Here is a 20,325-nt window from a genome sequence, read left to right on the forward strand (position 1 = left end):
GTGTGCTATTTGCCACTGCTTTCAGCGTTGAGCATAGTTGCCCCTCTTCAAACCTCATCTATAAATTCACACAATGATGTGGGATGAAACAGGAACTTCAGATGACTTATCATGACACGCATACTTCAAGAGGGATTTCTTTGACATGACAAAACAAAAGTTAAAACTCCGGTCAAGATTGGCTTCGGTGGATGCCAGTATTCCTATCAAGATATAAGGAAAATAATCTAAACTGTTGTTTTTTCATGATTTAATTTACTTACTAAAGGTAAATATTTTCCATGCTGAATAAAAAAAAAGTCTGAAACATTTAAAATAATTAATATTTTTGATTTGTTATTTTGTTTGTTATATTTTGTTAGATTGGTTAAATTGTCATTGTATGTGTGTTCGAAGCTGGGGCTGTTGTAATTGATATATATATCTCTAAATACCCCTTTCACACATAAGCCACAAACATTTACTGGCACCACATATCCAAGTCGAACAAGAATTAGTGCCTTTCACACTTAAAAGATAAGTCCCAACAAATTACCCACTCAGCTCTTTTTACCCTTAACCAGGCAATGGGGAGGAATAAATTACCTAATATCACCTGCAGGTGGCAGTAATGCAAGGGATATAGCTTCAACGGATCAATCAAACCTCTAAAGAAGATTTTTCTAAAGACATTTACGGATTTAGTGCATAATAAAAAAAAAAAAAATCTGAAGTTGTGGGGAACGCGGTAACCAACGGACCTCCGAGGGAAACGGCAGCCAGGGCTAATCCAAACCCGTCTGCAGCAGTGTGAAGTACTGCTGGCCCTGATGGCAAGTTTCTTGTTTTATTTGGCAAAATGTTAATTTGATCTGACTGTGTTAAATATTATTCCCCCACTAAATGAAAAAGGTCAGATTTATTATCTACAGACTATTAATAACAGCTGGTAAAATGCAGCTCCAGACGAGCAGAGCGTGTGTTGACGTCAGAAGTACGCGTCTTTTCCAACTGACCCATATTTATGCTGTGTGCTCCCCAAGTCCATAATTTCCTGTGCTCTTCTCAAGAACAAACTTGGAGAGGACACTAGTCCGTCCTGGCAGTCTTGTGAATTGAGAAATGGCACATATGTGTCAAACAGCTGATTAGAAAAAAAAAAAAAGGCTCCTAAAGCTTTTAGTAGCATTATGAAAACTACTGCTGAAAGGCTTTTAACTTCATAAAAAATTTTGAATTTTCGTTTTGTCTACTTTGAGCTGCAATTATATTGGAATATATTTCCGAGTATTTAACTCTCTGCAAGGACAGAGAGGAGTTATTTTATTTCCAGATCCTTTTTTGACCAAATGCTTGATAAAATGTCATAATACCAACGTATAGCAGCCGTCAGTTCTGTTGTCACGCTGCAAACATTTAATTTAAACACAGAAATGCGTGCCTTACTCAGCAATGTAATGTTTTTTTTTCTTTTTCTTTTTTTTCTTTTTTTACACTAAAGCAGTCCTGGTAGATTAACAGGTATGATACTTGGTCTTGACCCAGTAAATTGTGGGTCAGTTTTACCCAGGCAAATCAGTTCTGGCTTTATTCACACAAAGCCAAGACCCACTAAATTATCAGTAAATTACTGGGTAAAGTAAGTTTGAAAGGGACTTAATATTGTAGAGAGAACAGGGTTAGCACTGGTGAAGTGGCAGATGATGATGGGAAAAAAAGAACCTTGGAGAGTATTTGCACTATTAAGGGATCACCCTTGTCAGCCCTAATGATTAAGTGTACTCTGTTACACTGTTTACATTAGTGGCTGTCCAAAGTATGTCCCAGGAGCTATTTTTAGTTCTTTAGTGTGCACTAAAGGGTGAAATTTGAAGCAGAGAACATGAGCATCAAGTCCACTTTATTTAGCCGGAACTGTGCACAATCAAGACATTTGAATTTGGGTTACAGTCCTCACAGCAGAAAGACCATAGGTCTACACTTTTCAATGGTTTTCTTTTATTTTTTTCTTCGGTAAAGAGAAAAAAAAAAGGGAGATTGTGAGTAGTGTAGCTGACTGCTCAGGCTGTCGGGTGACCATTGTGTTCATCAGACAGTCAGCCCCCAAGAAAAAACTGTCTTTCAGGTGGCTGATTTATTTAATAGAACTGTGTTGCCCCAACCTGAAGGTAAAATGTAACAGTTTGTGTTTAGGATGTTTGGGGCCATTAGAGACATTAACTGTCCTTTTCCTGAGTGTGCAAAAGCTGGATGGAGTAGAAGTCAGCCACTATGACCTTAGCTGTAGATCTAATTGCTTGTTGCAGTCTGTATTTTTCCTGTTCTGTTGTTGAACCAAACCCCACAGTGATGGGCGTGAGCAAAAATACTGAATAATGTTAGCTTTAAAGATGTACAATAGGGATTTTAATCTAAGTTGCCTCAAAAAGTACAGTCTCTGTTTAACCTTTCTAAGGTATCAATGAGAGGTACAGCTTTGGTACAGAGGAGGGGTTTTTAGGAACTAGAAGGGATCCAAAGTAAGCAGTGTTGTTGAGGAGGATAAGGGGAGGCACTTTGAGGTTGTTCTCCTCATTCTTCAGGAACTATCTCTAGTTGGTTTTGACTGCATTAGCAAACTGGACAATCCATTTAACAAAGATTAGTCCACCTGGGTAAACAGAGAGGAAAGGAGTAAAGAGAGATGGTTGTATGTTTGAGTTCAGCTACACATAGCTGTATTTTTACATTAATGTGTATCAATGTGTAAGAATTAATGAATATGATTTATGTTTGAGATCAGAATACAATCTCTGTAAAGGAGCATTGTTTTAAAATGTACCTTAACATGAAGTTTGAATTCACTTTTGAATTCATTTTATTTTATTAGGTGATCCAGATCAACTTTGAGGAGTTTGATCTGGAGATCGCCTATGACACCCTGACTATAGGAGATGGAGGAGAGGTGGGAGATCCCACAACTATACTTCAAGTGTAAGTATTAACTTATGTGCTTTGCATGATTTTTTTTTTTTACTTTTTATATGTTTATAACTACAATGTAAGTATTGTGGGAAGTACTATGCAGGATTATAATTATTTAGAATTTAAAAAGAAGTTGGATATCAATATGGTAGATTTTAACTGCTGCTTGAAATTTTTTTTAGTACAGTTTATTTCAAGTCTAGAACTTCTTACATCAATTTAACATCACTAAACAGACAAAACGCCAAACATAAACATACTTCTTTGATTATTTGTAGATTATTTTTCATTCTAGATTTTGATTTAAAAGCTTATTATTAATGGTAATTTTTTAATGTTGGCACACTAATGTCCCAAATGTTTCTATTATAATTATTACAGACTAGTAAATGCCTAAAAATGTTAAATTTTAGAGAAGTTTTGAAATAATTTTTCTTAGCTTTTAGGTTAATGGTATTTGACTGAAAAGTGCTGACACGTTTTCCAAAACCTTCTGCAAAGCTATGAGTTCCAGTTTATTATGTCTGAGCAATTTATTCATGCTTTGAGCCTCAATTGAAAAACTAATTATAACAACGATAATGAAAGTGGGAATTTTTCTGAAATTGTAATTATGATGATAGTGATTAATCAATGATGTGCTTTATGTTACAGTTTATCGGGCAGCTTTGTGCCCGACTTGATTGTCAGTATGACCCACCAGATGTGGTTGCACCTCCAATCAGATGAGAGTGTTGGATCTATAGGTTTTAAAATAAACTACAAAGGTAAGAAATCAGAATTTCTGTGTAAAAAAAAAAAAAAAAAAAATGTATATATAATTGTTTTTAATTTTTTTTATAGGATTTTCTCGAATCAAACGAGAGCATGATTGTTCCCCTGATTATCTTTTCGAGTTGGACCTCATGATACCTTTATTACAGTATGATCTAGTGATGCACTAATCCCTCTATGGGGTTGATATGCTGAAGTCTGAAATACCTTCCCAGTACCAATATTTTCTAATCCAGAATTATTTTCCCTATTCCAAAATACTTGGACCTACTGGCCAAGCTCATTTATTAGATATCAGTAAGAAGTTACAAAATATACCCATATTGTAATAGCATATTTATTTTGACTATTGACAGGGTCATAAACGATCTCATGACCCATTTCCTGTCAGAAACAAACTTTCTGGTTGAATGAAATGTATTTCAAACCTGAGTCTGCCCTTGTAGTAACCATTGGCCTACTTAAAAGTGTGGATATGATTCTGAAGTATTTATCTATGTTAAAATAGTTTGATTTGAGATTCTATTTCTTTTTAACCTCTAACATTTGTTACCACAGCTCTGTTCAACTTCAAACAACTGTGCTTTTATTCCAAGATAAATTCTTTCTTACTGAAATCCATTGAATAATGGCAATATCAATTTCTTCTCAGAGAGAGAAATGTGTTTTTGTTTGGGTAGTGTGGAAATATCTGAAATTAATGCCTAATTAGCAATGGCTGGATATTAATCCTAATATCAGTAGAGAAAAAAATATTTATCTATAAGGTCAACTTGTCCCTTACTGCACCTAAAATATTTATGTGTATGTCAATTTCAGTTGGTGGGCAAGATATTGGAGCAGGGGTGGAGATTTGGGGGTTAGTGATTTAAAAAGGGTTAAAAAGGGTAAAATTTCCTTTATTTTCCTATATATTTTTCATATTTCTGGGCACCTATTAAGGGGTTTTAAAAAAAAAGCTCCACAAAATAAAATGCTAATTGTACTGCTTTTACATTATCATCATTATATGATCGTTAATCAGAGATTGGTTCGTTTTCCAGCTCAAAATTGAACAGAAATATATATTTTTAATTCCGTCTATAAACTCATATAAAATTGAGGTTATCTCGAAACCCTTATTGCTTTGACTTACATCATTGAAGGTGGTAATTCTATTTGCAAAAATCTTTCTCAAAGTAGCTTTATGTTTTTGCACACATAATTTAAAAGTGATCCCGGTAATCTTTAGTTACCCACACATAATCATGGCACAGCAGGAAGCGGGATGATAGTAAGGTAGCTTTAAAATTTAGGAGTCAGATTTGTTGAGTCTGAGAGCTGGTGAGACAATGCCTGGCATTAGGAGCTGAATTTGAGTTCTCTCAAACCCCTGCTGTCAGTGCATCACAGTGAGGTTCAACAACATCTGCTTTGATGTCAGTTTGATGTCTGTATTAAACTTAAGTTGCTTTTTTTAGAAAAAGTTTACTATGCATGTTGCTCTGCCAGCATTATAATCATGTCCACCAATTTGTTTCTTCACCAGTGATTTTATTTTTGCTATTGTTTGACCTATCTTTTTTTGTTCACTTTATATCTGGTCAGTATTAAACCAACTTTATAAAAAGAAGGCTTTTACCTTAAAAGTGCACTGATTAAAATGATTTGTACATGATTCCGAACGTAATAAGAAGATTTTATAACCCAGGATTCACCCAGACATGGAGTTTGTTTAAAAGACTTATTGAAGTGGCTTGTGATGAATGTTAAATTACATTTATTACAACTATAAAAACAGCTACATGAATAGAAATACTATCAAATTTGTTTTAGATTTTTTGTTTTTAATGTTTATCTACCCAAAGGATTTATCAAAGGTTCTATTCTGATAATCAAGTAGTAGTGACTCTGTTACCAGTTTTCATAGTCAAATATGTTGAAACTCCCACCTCATCTCAGCTGATGCAGGCTTGAATTGTATGTGGTGGTAGCGTCTCTTAGTGATGTAATTTTGAAACTTGCAATGTTTTACAGAATTGACAGTTGTTACGTCTGTCTTTATTAAAATTGTTTGTAAATGTGTTTAATACTTACATAGTAAGGCTGTGGGTCAGTGGCTTTCGAGTACATTTTTCTTTATTCTTACGAGTTTCATAGGAAAAGCCCTTTAATATTAGGTTTCATTATTGTTTTGTTCCTAATATTTAACCCATTTATAATATATCAATGAATTATTATCTATTATGTTTCAGAATCCTGGTGCATTGAAATGCAAACACTAGAATTTGTCTAAAGATGTTTTTAACAAATAACTACCGGTAGATGAATAATTTGGACTTTCTTACCCATACCCAAAACTGGCTTATAAACATACCCATCAACAGTCAGTTCAAGATACGTCTTTGTTGCATAGCTGGCTTCATCAATAACAAGATTTACTATGATGGTGGTGGTTTTGTGATAATATGTGGTCTTTCTGAGGGAATAAGGGGAACAGGTTAGGTCATATCTGGCTGGTGCATGTGATTGTGCTGTTTAAGCTGCATCCTTGGACCTTGTTTATGAAATATAAACATTATCAGCAGCCTTGCTGCCAATTCACCTGTGCACCATACATTGTTTGTTGTGTTTATTTAGGAGTGCATGTGTATTGGACAGCTCTTCCATCTCTGAGGCAACGAAGCTCTACCAAAAAGTCACTCACCTCTTTCTCTCCTAACATTCATCCTCAGTTCCTCTGGCTCTAGGTCTCATTTTTCCTCATTAGACATCTGTCTTTCCACCATCCTCTCATTGCCTTCCTGTCTGTCAGGTTCTCTCTAATGGAGGGTTTTTGGTTCCACACTTTCTCCCTATCTTTATCTCTCTCGCTCTCACATTTTCTGTTTTAGAAATTCCTTATCCTTAGTGTTGTTTTGTCAAATGACCTCCATGGCACCTTTTTTTTCTTCAAACATGCCTGCTATTTATGTGTCCCTATGTTTCTGCTTTTCTCTCAGTCTCTATGTCTGTCTGTCTGTTTTTTTTTTTTTTTTTTTTGTCATCATTCATTTATTATTAAAGCCAAGGCCACCGAGGAGCCCTTTGACTTAACTCCTGTTTCAGGGGATACAAATTCTTCACAATCCACACAAACACACATAGTTGGTTTTACAGCTTAACAATGATATTACTCTCTCTTATTGTGTCAACTTTTAAGGGACCTGCTTTAACACCTCTTTGTACTTCTCTTACCCCAACCACTATTTAATTAACCATAATTTGTGTTATTTAGATACCTTACTTTCCTTTTACGCTAAAACCCGAGCAATCTCTTCCTACTGCCACCTTGGCGCTTCATCTGGATTATCTCTACGTTGCTCTCTATGATTGAATATTAAAATATATATGACAATGTCAGGCATCTTTTTAACACGTTTGTTTCCAGCCCATGAACTTTCTTGCCCTTGCTAAAGACAAGCATTTCCTGCACATAATGCTGCCAGTACGGTGTTACTTCATTATAACAGAGTGGTCAGCATGATCTACAGTGATACCTTTCCATCTCACATTGGAATTTACTTATTGGCCAAAAAAGTTTGGTCATATCTACTGCAGCAAGAAGAATGTCTTCCAAACTGTTGATATTCAATACATGAAGTCTTAAAAATCCGAACAGTTTTTTGTTTTTTTACTGTACTTGTCCCCACTGGGGTTTAGTTTGGCCATTTTTTGTAAGTTTAGACCTATAGTTTAGATATAATTGAGTGCAACTCCTACATCTAAGCAGTGAATCTCTGCAGTACCACCAGATTTGTCAGCTGAGCAAGATTTCCCTCTGTTTAATGCTCTGCTTACCTGGTCTTAGTTTAAGAGAGCAGACAGGTTGCTGCCATATGCTCTTCATGTGTTATTTTTTGCATTAGTTTTATTTTTTTTTTCCATATATTCCTTTTGAATAATTTTAATAATTTTCCAACATGATGTCTGCTATGTCACTTAAGCTGATCAGGCAAAAATAATCTGGTTCAAAATAGCTTCTTTATCTTTGTTTAAGATGATCAAAATAGCCACTAGGCATGCATTATGCAGATTACTGGGTTGGTAATGTTAACTAAAAGAAGCAGGGCGCTTTAGGCAATTGCGCTAAATAGTTTCTGTGGAAAAAGGTATACAGTATGTCCCTTTAGTGTGATCTTTGGGATTGTTAATATGCTACACAATTTTCAAACACAAAAAATAAAACAAACCCAAGGGGCAGAGAAGACTATATTAAGCCTGTAACTTAATTTAAATCAAGACACAATTAACATTAAATTAAATGTGAAAACCAAACTTTTTTCTTATATATGCAGAAGAGAATTATATTTATCTGTAATGATTTTTTTGAATGATTTAGTTGATATTTAAAGGAGAAGCAGAGGATTTTCTTTCATTCTGGTGACATTTAAGTAAGGCCATCCTAAGTGCTAGCCCTCATTTTCACTAGTCGCTACCTAAAACTCTGCTCCAAAATAATTTGATTTTAAATAAACCTACTAGAGTAAGGCTGATTTATTTTTACTGTCCATATCAGTAACAAATTAATTTAAAGTATTTTGTAACATAATAAGTAGTAAAATAATAATACAGCTTTAATTAACTGGTAATATAACAAAAGAAAGTTGGACTACAAACTTGAACTGAAAACGTTTAGATAGCAAAGTCAAAGGCCACTCTTAGTAAATACATTTTTAATCTCGATTTATAGCAGCTTATAGTTTCACTACTTGCAGTTTTCTGTGAGGTTGCTGCATGTTAGTAAACCACGTTTGGCTCTGTAAATACTTCTATTCTATAAAAGACTTTGGGTTGTTCAAGTAGCTTCATAATACTTACATCAGCTATTTTCTTGTTGCCATCTTTGACAAATATCAACAAAAAGCTGGACAAGGCTTTGAAGTCCCAGATTTCATGAGTACAAAATGTGTAGGCTATGATATGAGTTGATAGTCTTTGGATCAAAAGGCAAGTGTTCATTGCAGGAATGTTTTTTGAGGGGGGGGAGGTGCAAGATGACAAATATTGTTTCCAGTTGCACAATATTCTTGACACTTATGGCTAATTTCTCATCAAACAACATTGGGGATTCGACAAAGGGTGATATTACTAATCTTTCTAATGCTATGAGTCATTTGAGTCTGGTGCTCAGCAGCTGGTATCAGGTCGATGCAGTACTCTGACTACTCCAATAAAAATCTGTCAAATATCAAAAGCTTTTCAGGGAATTTGAATGAAGGACAGGTTGTGGTTTTTTAATCTAAATTAATGAAGAAAAATACTAGAGCCAAATATTTTTCATTTCTTATTTTGACTGAAGGTATTCCAAATGTGAATAAACACAATTAAATATGAAAGTGAGCCTGGAAAAATAAAAAAACAAGCAGGAGAAATTCAAATAATCTAGACTTGTGCAGGTTTTTCATCACATTTTCTCAATATCTATCATATAGCGTTGCATTATCAATTTACCAATGCTATCAATGAGAAAAAATACATTTGGTGGTTTATGAAACCACATCTACTCTTCAATGCTTTTTTTGATCAGTGATTTTATTCCTCGGGACCTTTAGCCATATTCCGTCATCACCGTCTCATCTTACTGGAGATGTTTAAATGCCTCACCAGCGTTGGGATTTGAGAACATCTCTACTGCTTTCTATTATTCAAAGGGAACAGCTGCCAGTTGGAGTGATGGAGAAATGAACGTTATGAGAAAACCTGCTGCTCTACTTTGGAGTACCAGATAATTCCCGCAATTTGAAACAGACACAGGTGCCCATTTGCCCTCGCTCATCCACTACTCACTGACGCATTGTTTTGACAAGGGATGTGGCCATTAAAGACACCTCAGATTGATTGAACTGCCAGGGAGGCAGCGGTGTGTGATGAATCTTTTGAGATGCCAGACATGAGGTCTGTGCAACAAGATATAAGGGCCATCATTCAGAACCGGTTCAAGCTAGATAACAAACTTCCTTTAATACGTACATAAAAAATGAGCTTCTGATTAGTGAGATTCGCTGAAATGGACTTTGGAACTTTGAAAGTTGCAGTGGGTACATTAAAATTCCCAGCTGACAAGAATGGTGCAACATAAACAATTATTTACTTGCATATTTTAATTGTAACCATTATAAAATCTGTTGTCTGTATATTTGCACAAATTGTTGGAGTCACCAGATTTTTCTATAAATTAAACTTCTTTCAAACACAACTTATTCTCCTCGAGGTGAAGTATACACTTCAATAGCCTAGTAAAAACCCAGCTCTAATGAAATATTAAATGGTATATGAGCTATTTTAATAAAACTGTGTAATTTTTGCTACTTCTGTATCAATTATTAATGTTAGTTTGTAACTTTATAAATTGTAGAATAAAAAAGAATGAACAAAAACAAAAGAATTTTGTCATGCAAATAGGGAATAGACCTTTTTTAAAGAAGCTACTATTTAAAGAATAGTAAATATAAGCACTGCTTTCTGCTGCACCTTTTTGGTCACTTCTGGGTTGTTTTTGATGGTTGAATTGTCCTTTTCTTGTCTTCTTTCTGTTTATTGGAAAAAAATTGAAATACAATTTTAAGACTGATCAAACTTGAACCATAACAGACTGATTCTTTCAATGAAAGACAGATAACTATGTTTTGCCTCCTGCAAGTTTTACAGTTTTCTTAATAATGTAGATCACATTTTTTTAACCTATTTGTATTATAGTAGAGGATGAAAAGATTAGAGAAACTTAGAAAAACAGGTCGCACTGTTGGGTGCAAATTGACACTGTGACTCTGTAAAACATTCTGCAGTCCAGAGCACCATATTGAATAAGAAAAAACAGCTACAAAGTGACCACAATTGTAAGATAAAAGTCATGAAGGGGAATAGCAACAGTGACAAAAATTAAATTATTTAGATTTAAGAAACTGGAGAAAATAGTAGAAAATAAAAAAGAAAGATAAAAAACTGTAAAACCGTCACTCATATAATGACATTGTTTTAACTTAAAGTAAATCCTCTACTCCTCTAAAATTTACAATAAAATTCAGTCTGCTGGACATCAAATTATAAAGAATTTTGTACAAGTTTCTTAATTTTCTCTGGTTGTTTTTTACATTCTATTTAACCCAGCTTAAGTTAAAAATCAATTGAGTAGAGATGAACAAAAACAAAATTGGTAAAGGTAAGGAAAAAAGTGAAGGAAAAGTAAGAGAAAAAATTGTATTTATTTGAATCAGAAAGTTTTTATGTTGTGCTTGTTGGCTTAAATATGGTTTCAAACTGTAAAGAAACAGTTATGTCATCTTTAAAAATATAGATAGAAAGTAAATACAGAAACAAGTACATTTTAAACAAATACAAAGACTTAAAATTCAATTGGCAAAAAAATGCATCAAATAAGCATTAAGCATAAGCGTTAATTAAATCATAGCATGAGAAATTCATACCTATATCTTAATTGGCTCCATTTATTAAGCTTTCTAGTAATTACATTATTATTTAATGTCATTACAAGTCATTATTTATTCGCTTTATCTTTTAATTGCATGTTGTGATATGTATTTATTTTTTTGTGTATGCTTGCCTGTCTATTTTAATTTTTTCATTTTACTGAGCACTTTTTTTATGCATGCCAAAGGCTGACTGAAGGTGTTTTGTGCATGAAGGTGTTAGAAGGAAAAACCTTATTTGGAGCCGATTTTCCAAAACCAGCACGATCGAGGGAGACCGAGATGGACCATTTAGCAAATACTTGTGGAATAAATGATTGAATGCTTTAGTGCTGGGCTGCAGCAGAGAACTGCTACAGATGTGTGAGAATCAGAGAACATACTAGTATTTACATAGTATTTTTGTCAGTCCTCTGCAAATAACCACAGAGCTGTTTACTTGTTGAGAAGTTGGTATTAATGTTTATATGCATTGAGTTTGGGATTATTCTAATTTTAGTCAAACATTCTCACATATGAATACCATGGGAGAATAATAACATTCATTTTTTCTTTTTCTAAGTAACTCAATCCTAAAGTTGATGGTATAACATATTTTAATAAAGGTTTAACACTAGTCAAAAACACAACATGGAGACTCAAATAAAGCTGCTAAATGCCTCAGCTCACCTAACTGATAACCTCCTGGTAGGTAACCATCTTTGTTTTGACCTGGTAGCAAGTAGATTTTATACAATCCAACCAACCAATTGGCTTATGCTGTCCTCTTGAAGACCATCCCTCCTCATTTGCATAATTCATCAGAAATGCACACAGAAATGTAAAAAAAGACAGGCATAAATAAATGGCCCGAAAGAAATTAATGGAAAAAAAACAAAAATAAAACATAAATACACATAAATAAATTACCCTTCATTCTGCTCAAATCTAGACATATGGATAGTGAAGTGCACAGTGTTCAAAGCTGATATATGTGTGTGACCTAGGTTGGTAGGTAAGTCATATGGATGCAAGAATATTACAAGGCTGTGCAAGTTTTTAACAGAGTTTAAGTTAAGGATGCATAAGAAGACCAAAATTTCAGGAAGATCAAAGGCATAACGTGATTCAGAATTATCAACATTTTCAGTTCCTTTGCAATTCTCTCACACAATGCCAATGTTAAGCTTTTTTGTTTGTTTTCTTTACATGATGCTTATTACCAAGGACAGAAAACAGCTCAGTGTTGCATCACTAAAAGCAATTAAGCTTTTGTAAAATAATCTTGAAGACACTCTTTCAAACACTGGTATGCGTATTTGTTTAGCAACCAAAACCTGACAAATAGGAGCAGAAAGTTAGCAAACATTGAATAGAATGAAGAAAAAAAAATATTTCATATGAATAAGCTTGATTGTATATATTTTGTTTAGTTTATTTTATATACTTGTTTTTTTTTTTTTTTAGTTTTCAACCCTTTTTAAGGAAGAATATTCTTAATATGTTAGATTTTGTGCCCTAATTAAATACAAATTATTCCAAAGCATCAAATGTTGGTGGGTAGGAGTCCCAAATTATCAGCAGTTTGTCAAAAAAACAATGGCAACATCTTTGTGGTAATTTTCAATCGATGAATGTTTTATATGAATTATGAACCAAAACGGCAATACTGCAGATGTTTACCACAAAAATACAGGCTACCATTGCTCATATCGTATTTGTTTCCTTTTTTTTATATCTGCCTAACACAAAGCTCATAGCCGTTGCTTAATTGACAGAATGGATTATACATCTTAACAACGGCTGCAAAAGAGCGTTACAGTACATATGCACATTTTACCTCAGTTGATAAAGATAATTTCACTAGGCTTTTTTTTTGTTCATCCAAGTATGAATTTTTTAATGAAAACCTAATGTTCAGTGTTGCATTACTTTTGCAATTATACAATACAAAAAAATATTATAATAAAAGAGCATGCAATACTTCATTCACAACATATTAGTAGATGTGAATGAGCCGTATGTTGAATGACCTAAACATTGAGGTTAAAAAGCCGCCTGCTTCATCCTGAGCATGTGTGCATATGCATACTCCAGAGGGCAAACTTTGAAGGACAGAACTTAATCACAGGAGTGTAAGCGTAGTTTCATTCTCCACCCATGAATTATTAAGTTGTATAATATTCTGTACGGTCAGTAATACTGAATGCCCAGATCTGCCATTTATTCAGTAGAAAAAGCCTGTGCTATAATGAAACTGTTACTCCTTCTAGAAATTAACAGCACACTTTATGCATTTCAGATTGCTTGTGGCATTTCAAAACTCAGAAGATAAATGAAGTGGACAGTGATTTACCAGGCAACGCTGTCCCTATTCCGTACATACAAGATGCCATTTTCAGTGGTAATGAATAATTTGAACAGCTCATTGAAAGGGAACAGCAGATGGTTTAGAGCTCATTAGGCTCTTTGTGTTTACTTTAAGCTGAGGCAATGTTTGAAAAATGTGGCTTTAACCTTTTCTAAGTAGAGTCTTGGCAGGCTTTAATTGGTTTACTTTCTTGCCTTGATATTACACTATCCATTTAAGGCTAGATGGAAACCCATGTTTGTGAAATCAATGGTCATTTAAGTTTTGGAACATGTTTTTGGAGAAGTGGCTGTACCATGTTAGTTTAGAAAAAGAAATGACAAGAATGCCTCCGAGATATGGGTAGTGCTTTTCTCACACCTTCACCCTCTGCACAGATCATTGCAGGACATCTTCTGTAGCCGTTACACTGTGAAATCCTCTGATAATGCTTGAATTGCAGGCCTAACGCAAGGTCATGCAACAGACTCCGGGAGGTTGTTATTTTCATGAGTAAAGATCATTTGATGTCTGTATCAAAGAAAGCCGGCTAGCTGTTGGTTTTCAGGGGATTTCTTTTATTTTTATTTTACTAGAAGACCAAAAAAAAAACATAGAAATAATTTCTTTTTAGTATATTTTTCAAAGGGGCCAATTCAAATGGAAATGGTAGCAGGTGTGGGAGCAATTCAAGAAATTCATACATGTATTGCGGTTCACTAAAATATTTGCAAGTGTCTTATATTTAGAGTTTGTTGTTGTGTTCAGAAACACTTTTTGTTATATTGATGAAATGGTCCTCCCATCCTGGATGTAGTCAATACCTTATGTATTCAAAACAAAAGGAAAGAAAAAAGCTGCAGGCCTGTTAAAGCTCTGAGCAGTCATAGTTTACTTACAGGTGAACGAGAAATGAGGTGGTTAGAATAGCAAAAATATTTTGCCTGGTTTGCGGAATTCTGCTGTACTGTAAGATGCGTGTCACTACCTGATCCGTACCGCTAGCAAGCTTCATACCATCAGCTCATTTTTGCATGCGCAACCTGGTATACTTCCGGGCCGCCATCAATTTACTTAGTAAAAAAGACCTAAATTATGCCCCCCCCAAAAAAAAAATAAATAAAAATATAGTAAGCATAGTAAGATATAATGCCTTAAAGGTTAATAATGTATTTTCTGAGGAAATACAGTAAATGACTTAAAATCCTTTTTGTTTTATTACTCGTCCGTACCCTTTCTGTACAGGAAATGGAATCTTCCGGTACTTTCGGGACTTAACTTTTTTGACTTTGGATTTAAACATAAATCTAGTCTTTTTGAGTTTTATTTTTTCCTTTCATGTTAACCTTATTTTATATAGTGTGTAAGCTAAAGAAAGAAACAATTAAAATGCAGATAAACATGGTTTAATCATAATTTGCTGGACTACACTGAGCATGTCCAATGATGCCAGTCAAGCAGTTCAACGAAGAAAATTTAACAAGCATTAAATTGTCTAAGAAAAGTCATAAAACATTTTTTGAAGATGTGTATTTGCATTCTTTAGTGATTTAGGGATAAAAATAAGTACTTTAATTACATTATTTTTGACAACCTGGACTAATATCTGCTTTCACATGTGCAAATGACCTGTGTTCTGATGAAGCTGATGTTATGGATCTAGCTTCCAGTACGTATCGGGTAGTGACCATGCGAGTTAGAGTTTTTGGGGGAGAACGCTTTGAACCAAGGGGGGAAGGGGGGTGCTATTTTCAAATCTTGCTATCTCTTCAACATTACCAACAATAGCTTTAAGAGCTCTAACATAGTGATGTTCTTTTACTTTATTTTGGAAATAAGAAAGGTTTTACTACGTCACTGATTACATAAAAGAATTGATTTATTTCATTCCCCTTATTGGAATTTTGCTCCCTTCCTTTTTAATGAATATTATTTGTTTCACAAAACTTTGTAACCAGATTTTTTTCTTTCCAATTTTTTATCTTTGCTTATGTTATTGTATCAGTTGTTACCAACATCTGCACATTGTGTATACAATGCTCATCTTTCTCATTGTGCTTATTATGTTGTAACACATTAACAAACATATTTGAGCAAAGGATGAAGATGTTTGTTTTTTCTCTTATGCTCCCATCCTACTAAATAAATTATAAAAATCTTACCCAGACCCATGCTTTAAGGCTTTTGGAGGTAGGAGAAAAATAGCCATGTAATAAATGACATCCTTTCTATTTAGGAAAGGGTCCTCTTTGATGTCTACAGTGTGAGAAGCTCAAATTCAGCCCTCCCCTTTTAGGTTAAAGCATCAGAAAACTAGAGCATAATTAGAACAGCTGAAGTTCCCAACTCTGCACTGTTCAGGAGTACTAATGGACTTCATACCCGATTGCCCTTCTCCAGTGTCTATTGTAGGCTTGTTAGATTATTATTCTTTGCAGTTTTTTTGTGTGTATGTTGTATTTTTGTTTTCACTTCGGAAAGAATAAAATATGAAGCACAGCAGGCAGCCCTTTCTGGAAAATAAATCAAACATCAGCCAAACGCAATCTTTGCATTCAGTATTCTTTCAGAATTCCAAATGTGGTTATAAAATCAATTTCTGAATGGATTAAGAAATGGAAACAGCCAATCATGTTCTCCCAAATCTCATTACCCCTACTAAAAAATTATAATTTCTGTCCAAATCTTTCGTATGTGTTTTTCTTTCCTCTATGTGTACATTCATTGCACTTGCATGCCAACATACTAAGGAATATTGCACATCTGTATAGAATGGGGTTAAATGTGAGATTGCAGAGTGTAAACCCAAACTTGCAACCACATACACGTTGAATTTGTGTCTCTCACTCTCACAAATACACACATATCCTCTTTAAGGGCCCTAATCCCCTTTGTGAATCTGTCAGCCTTGTTGTTACAAATACAATAGGATTATTCACGTGTGTGTGTGTACATGGTGTGTATATATCAAAGACAGTGGCTGACTGTGGGAGTGTGATTGGTTTGTTTATGTGTGTATGCTTCCATCATAAGCAGGACTCTGTGAAAGAAGGGGGAAGAGAGGGAGAGAAGGAGTCACACTACAGGAATGCTCCAACTCTAAGCCTGTTTTCTCTCCAAAGCAATTTGTTCTCTATTCTTAGGCTTTGTATGTGCTTGTTTCGCTGTGTGTGAATGTGTTAGGGCAGACTGTGATTGGTTGAGTCTGCAGGTCTCATAAAGACAATGTCACGATGGAAATTAATGCAATACATCACAAACATGCACACCAGCTCAGAGGCACGTACAGGGTACATATTCTAAAGTGAAACACACATAGAGCACAAAGCCTTATTCCCGCCATGAGCCACTCCTGTAGATAATACTAAAAGCAGAAGTGGAACAGAGGACAAGAAAGGGAAAGGAAACAAGGGACAATAGAAATAGTATGTTTAGGAACCATTCAACTATTAATCAGAGTAATGGAGATATAGCTGAACTTTCATAGATATTACTTACAGGAACATTGATATCCGCTGGTGGTGGTGTAGTCAAGACAACAATTAAAAGATCTTTTTTCCTTCTAATCCTACAACATCCTCTCCGATTTAACATTTTTTAAGGTCTCTATGTAGCTCCACTAGTATCTAGTAATGGCGACTAGATTAATATGACACTTCTTGTTAAGCTAATGGATGTGACATACCTACTTGTAACAATATAGAGTTGTAATTGAGCTCAGTTTTCCTTTTTAGTATCATAGCATCAGTCATAGATCTGTTATTTTCTTTGATGAGATTTAGCTTTGTGAGAAAACACGCCACTATTCTGACCATACACAGTAGTTAAAATGATTATCACATTCTATTGATGTGAAATTACCAAGAAATCCATACATTATTAAACATGTATTTGCAGCTGAAATGTTTAAGCTCTTTAGCAGTTATTTCCAAAGGTGTGTGGAGGATCTAAAAAAATTAAAAAGTCATGTATCTTTATGTGCTCAGAAATGGTTCCTTTTTCAAAATGGTAATTTAATTCACTCCGATGTTAATGCATTTTCATTAATCTGTGTCATTGCAGAAATAGACAAAGAGAGTTGCGGTGACCCTGGAACCCCTCTCTATGGAGTAAGAGAAGGTGACAGCTTCTCAAACGGGGGAATCCTGAGGTTCGAGTGCCAGTTCGGCTTCGAGCTGATCGGAGAAAAAACTATCTCCTGCCAAGACAACAACCAGTGGTCTGCGAACATACCCATATGTATATGTAAGGATTAAAATTGGATGGAAATAATTCATGACATCTGAGCTGGCATGTTCTTATAGCTTTCTCGCTGACCTGTCACCATGGCGACAGGACAGATATTAGTATGGCCTAGGGCAGATGATGACCGATGACGCTGAGAAGATGAATATTTAACAGAAATTATGTGTGTGTGTGTGTGTGTGTGCATTTCTCTCTTCCTCCTATAGTCCCCTGCATGTCCAACTTCACAGCTCCCTCAGGAACCGTCCTCTCTCCAGATTACCCAGAAGGCTATGGGAACAACATGAATTGTGTCTGGCTCATCCAGTCTGATCCAGGCTCGAGAATCCACTTAGCATTTAATGACTTTGACCTTGAGGCACCATACGATTCTCTAACTGTGAAAGATGGTGAGACAAATGATGCGCCTGTCATCGGGAGGTTTTCTGGAGCCGAGAGTCCGTCCCACCTGACGTCTAACACCAACACGCTGAGACTTGAGTTTCAGGCTGATCACTCCATGTCTGGGAGAGGATTTAATATCACTTACAGCAGTATGTATCAGTTCTTAAGCCTCTGGTTCTTTCAGTTTTAGTAGAGAAGCTAAAGTCTAATGGCTAATATAAAATATTAATTAAAAAAAATAAAAAAGAGTAAAGACATCACTCCCCATTCTAAAGAAATGGTCATTGTTACCTGTCATATTGAAAAGAGTAAAAGAAAAAAAAAATCTATTTTCTGAGGCTTCTGCAAACACTGGTGAGAAATATTATTCACCATGAGTATAAATGGTCATATATTACCAGAATATATAGATCAAGGCTTTTTTAAGTTAATTAAATGAGTAAAGACAATGTTTGACTTCAGTTTATTGCGGCCGCAGAACCAATCGGTAGAGATAACATTAGGAAAAAAAGGAATTAAAATAAAGAGGGTTGAAGCCATCCCGTTTTACATGAATATTTAGTATGGATTTTTTAACAAATCAAAATAAGAGAATTAAAAATAAAGACAATAAAATGGTTTTATGATATATATATATATATATATATATATATATATATATATATAGATAGATAGATAGATAGATAGATAGATAGATATTCTCTCCCTTTTTATTATTTTCTTTTATTTGAACATAAGACAATAATTTAAGACAAAAAATTTAGAAATGAAAGGAAAAATAGGATATATATATACATATCCATATATATATGTATATGCTTGTATAACTTGTAATTTGATTCTTTTTTTTGTGATGTATACAGCTTTTGGCCACAATGAATGTCCAGACCCTGGAATTCCAATCAACGCTCGGCGCTTTGGAGATAACTTCCAGCTTGGCAGCTCCATCTCTGTTGTGTGTGAAGATGGTTTTATTAAAACGCAGGGAACTGAGACCATCTCTTGTCAGCTAGAACGGGGAAAAGTCATGTGGAGTGGGCCAATTCCTAAATGTGAAGGTAAACATTGACAAGACAAGAATTCTAGTTAAGCTGTAGTGTAGGGACCATTATATCATCCAATATATCCACAAACATTACTACCATAGCAAAGATGTATAAAACAGATTAAGGTACTACAAGATGTCCGTACTCCTTGAGCTTTTTTAATATTAGACGCATTGAAACTTAGGAGACTATATGTAAAATATTGAAAGAAGATGGCACATAAAACTTTTTTTCTAACATTGGTATGCATGTTTGTTGGGTCATCTGACTCAGTACAATATACAGTCAACTTTTTTTTTTTTTTTTGTGCCAAAAGGCTTTGGGATCTTTATCTGCTTTTAATATCTAGAGAGCATCAGTTCGTTTAAACTTTGTCTTAATGGATGAAGTGCATTATTAAAACTATATTTTTATTTTCAAATCCTGTATCAGAATCCGATTTTCTTTAGTTTAAGTGTTCCTTTTTAGGGCTTTAGGACCAAATTTTGTGGGGCATACTACAAAACATTATGATGCTACCCTCTCACTTAAGCGTGGTTTATAATTATATTTTTTAACGTTCTTTGTCTGCCATACACATCATCCACCTCTATAAGTGCCTTTCCAGTTCCATCTGACCAGTGCACTTGCTTCCACATGCATATGTCACCTACCGCAAAGTGCAAATGAGACATTTTATATCTTTCTTTGAACAGTGGGTTTTTTTTCTTGCCTCTTTTCTACAAATGCCAGATTCGTGGAGTGCACAACTAATATTTGTCCTCTAGTCCTCTTTTTGTGCAATGAATCTCAGCATCATCCATAGTTTCTAGGATTCTCACCATTGGCTTTATCATTGGTGCTGTCCTTACTCCACCTACTGAACAATTGAATTTATAAGGAATAAACTTGACTGTGATGGACTTCATGTATGACTTTACTGCCTAACCATTAAAGCATCTAAACATTAAGAGGCAATAATTGGTAAAGACGGGTGACCACATGACTAATTGTATGGAGATTGTCTATGAGGTCCCCCAGGGGACAGTACTTGGTCCATAACTGTTTATATATATATATATATACTGAATTTGTCATCACTCATTACCAACGCTAACAAACAAACAAAGAGGGGGCTAATTTGTGTGCATGCATCAAAAATACTTTCATCTTTCTT

General features: G+C 34.7%; 1 protein-coding gene across 1 annotated transcript in view; it reads left to right on the forward strand.

The window, feature by feature from the left end:
- The window catches only part of csmd3 (CUB and Sushi multiple domains 3), a 414,963-nt gene that overhangs the window by 272,722 nt on the left and 121,916 nt on the right, over positions 1 to 20,325 (forward strand). The window contains exons 11-15 of the mRNA XM_015380485.1: positions 2,849 to 2,952; positions 3,598 to 3,710; positions 17,557 to 17,739; positions 17,946 to 18,272; positions 18,987 to 19,181. Of these exons, the coding sequence (XP_015235971.1) occupies positions 2,849 to 2,952; positions 3,598 to 3,710; positions 17,557 to 17,739; positions 17,946 to 18,272; positions 18,987 to 19,181 (922 nt within the window). The remainder of the gene's footprint in view (positions 1 to 2,848; positions 2,953 to 3,597; positions 3,711 to 17,556; positions 17,740 to 17,945; positions 18,273 to 18,986; positions 19,182 to 20,325) is intronic.

Source organism: Cyprinodon variegatus, unplaced genomic scaffold (genome assembly GCF_000732505.1).
Source record: "Cyprinodon variegatus isolate N-32 unplaced genomic scaffold, C_variegatus-1.0 Scaffold216, whole genome shotgun sequence".
Classification (NCBI taxonomy): domain Eukaryota; kingdom Metazoa; phylum Chordata; class Actinopteri; order Cyprinodontiformes; family Cyprinodontidae; genus Cyprinodon; species Cyprinodon variegatus.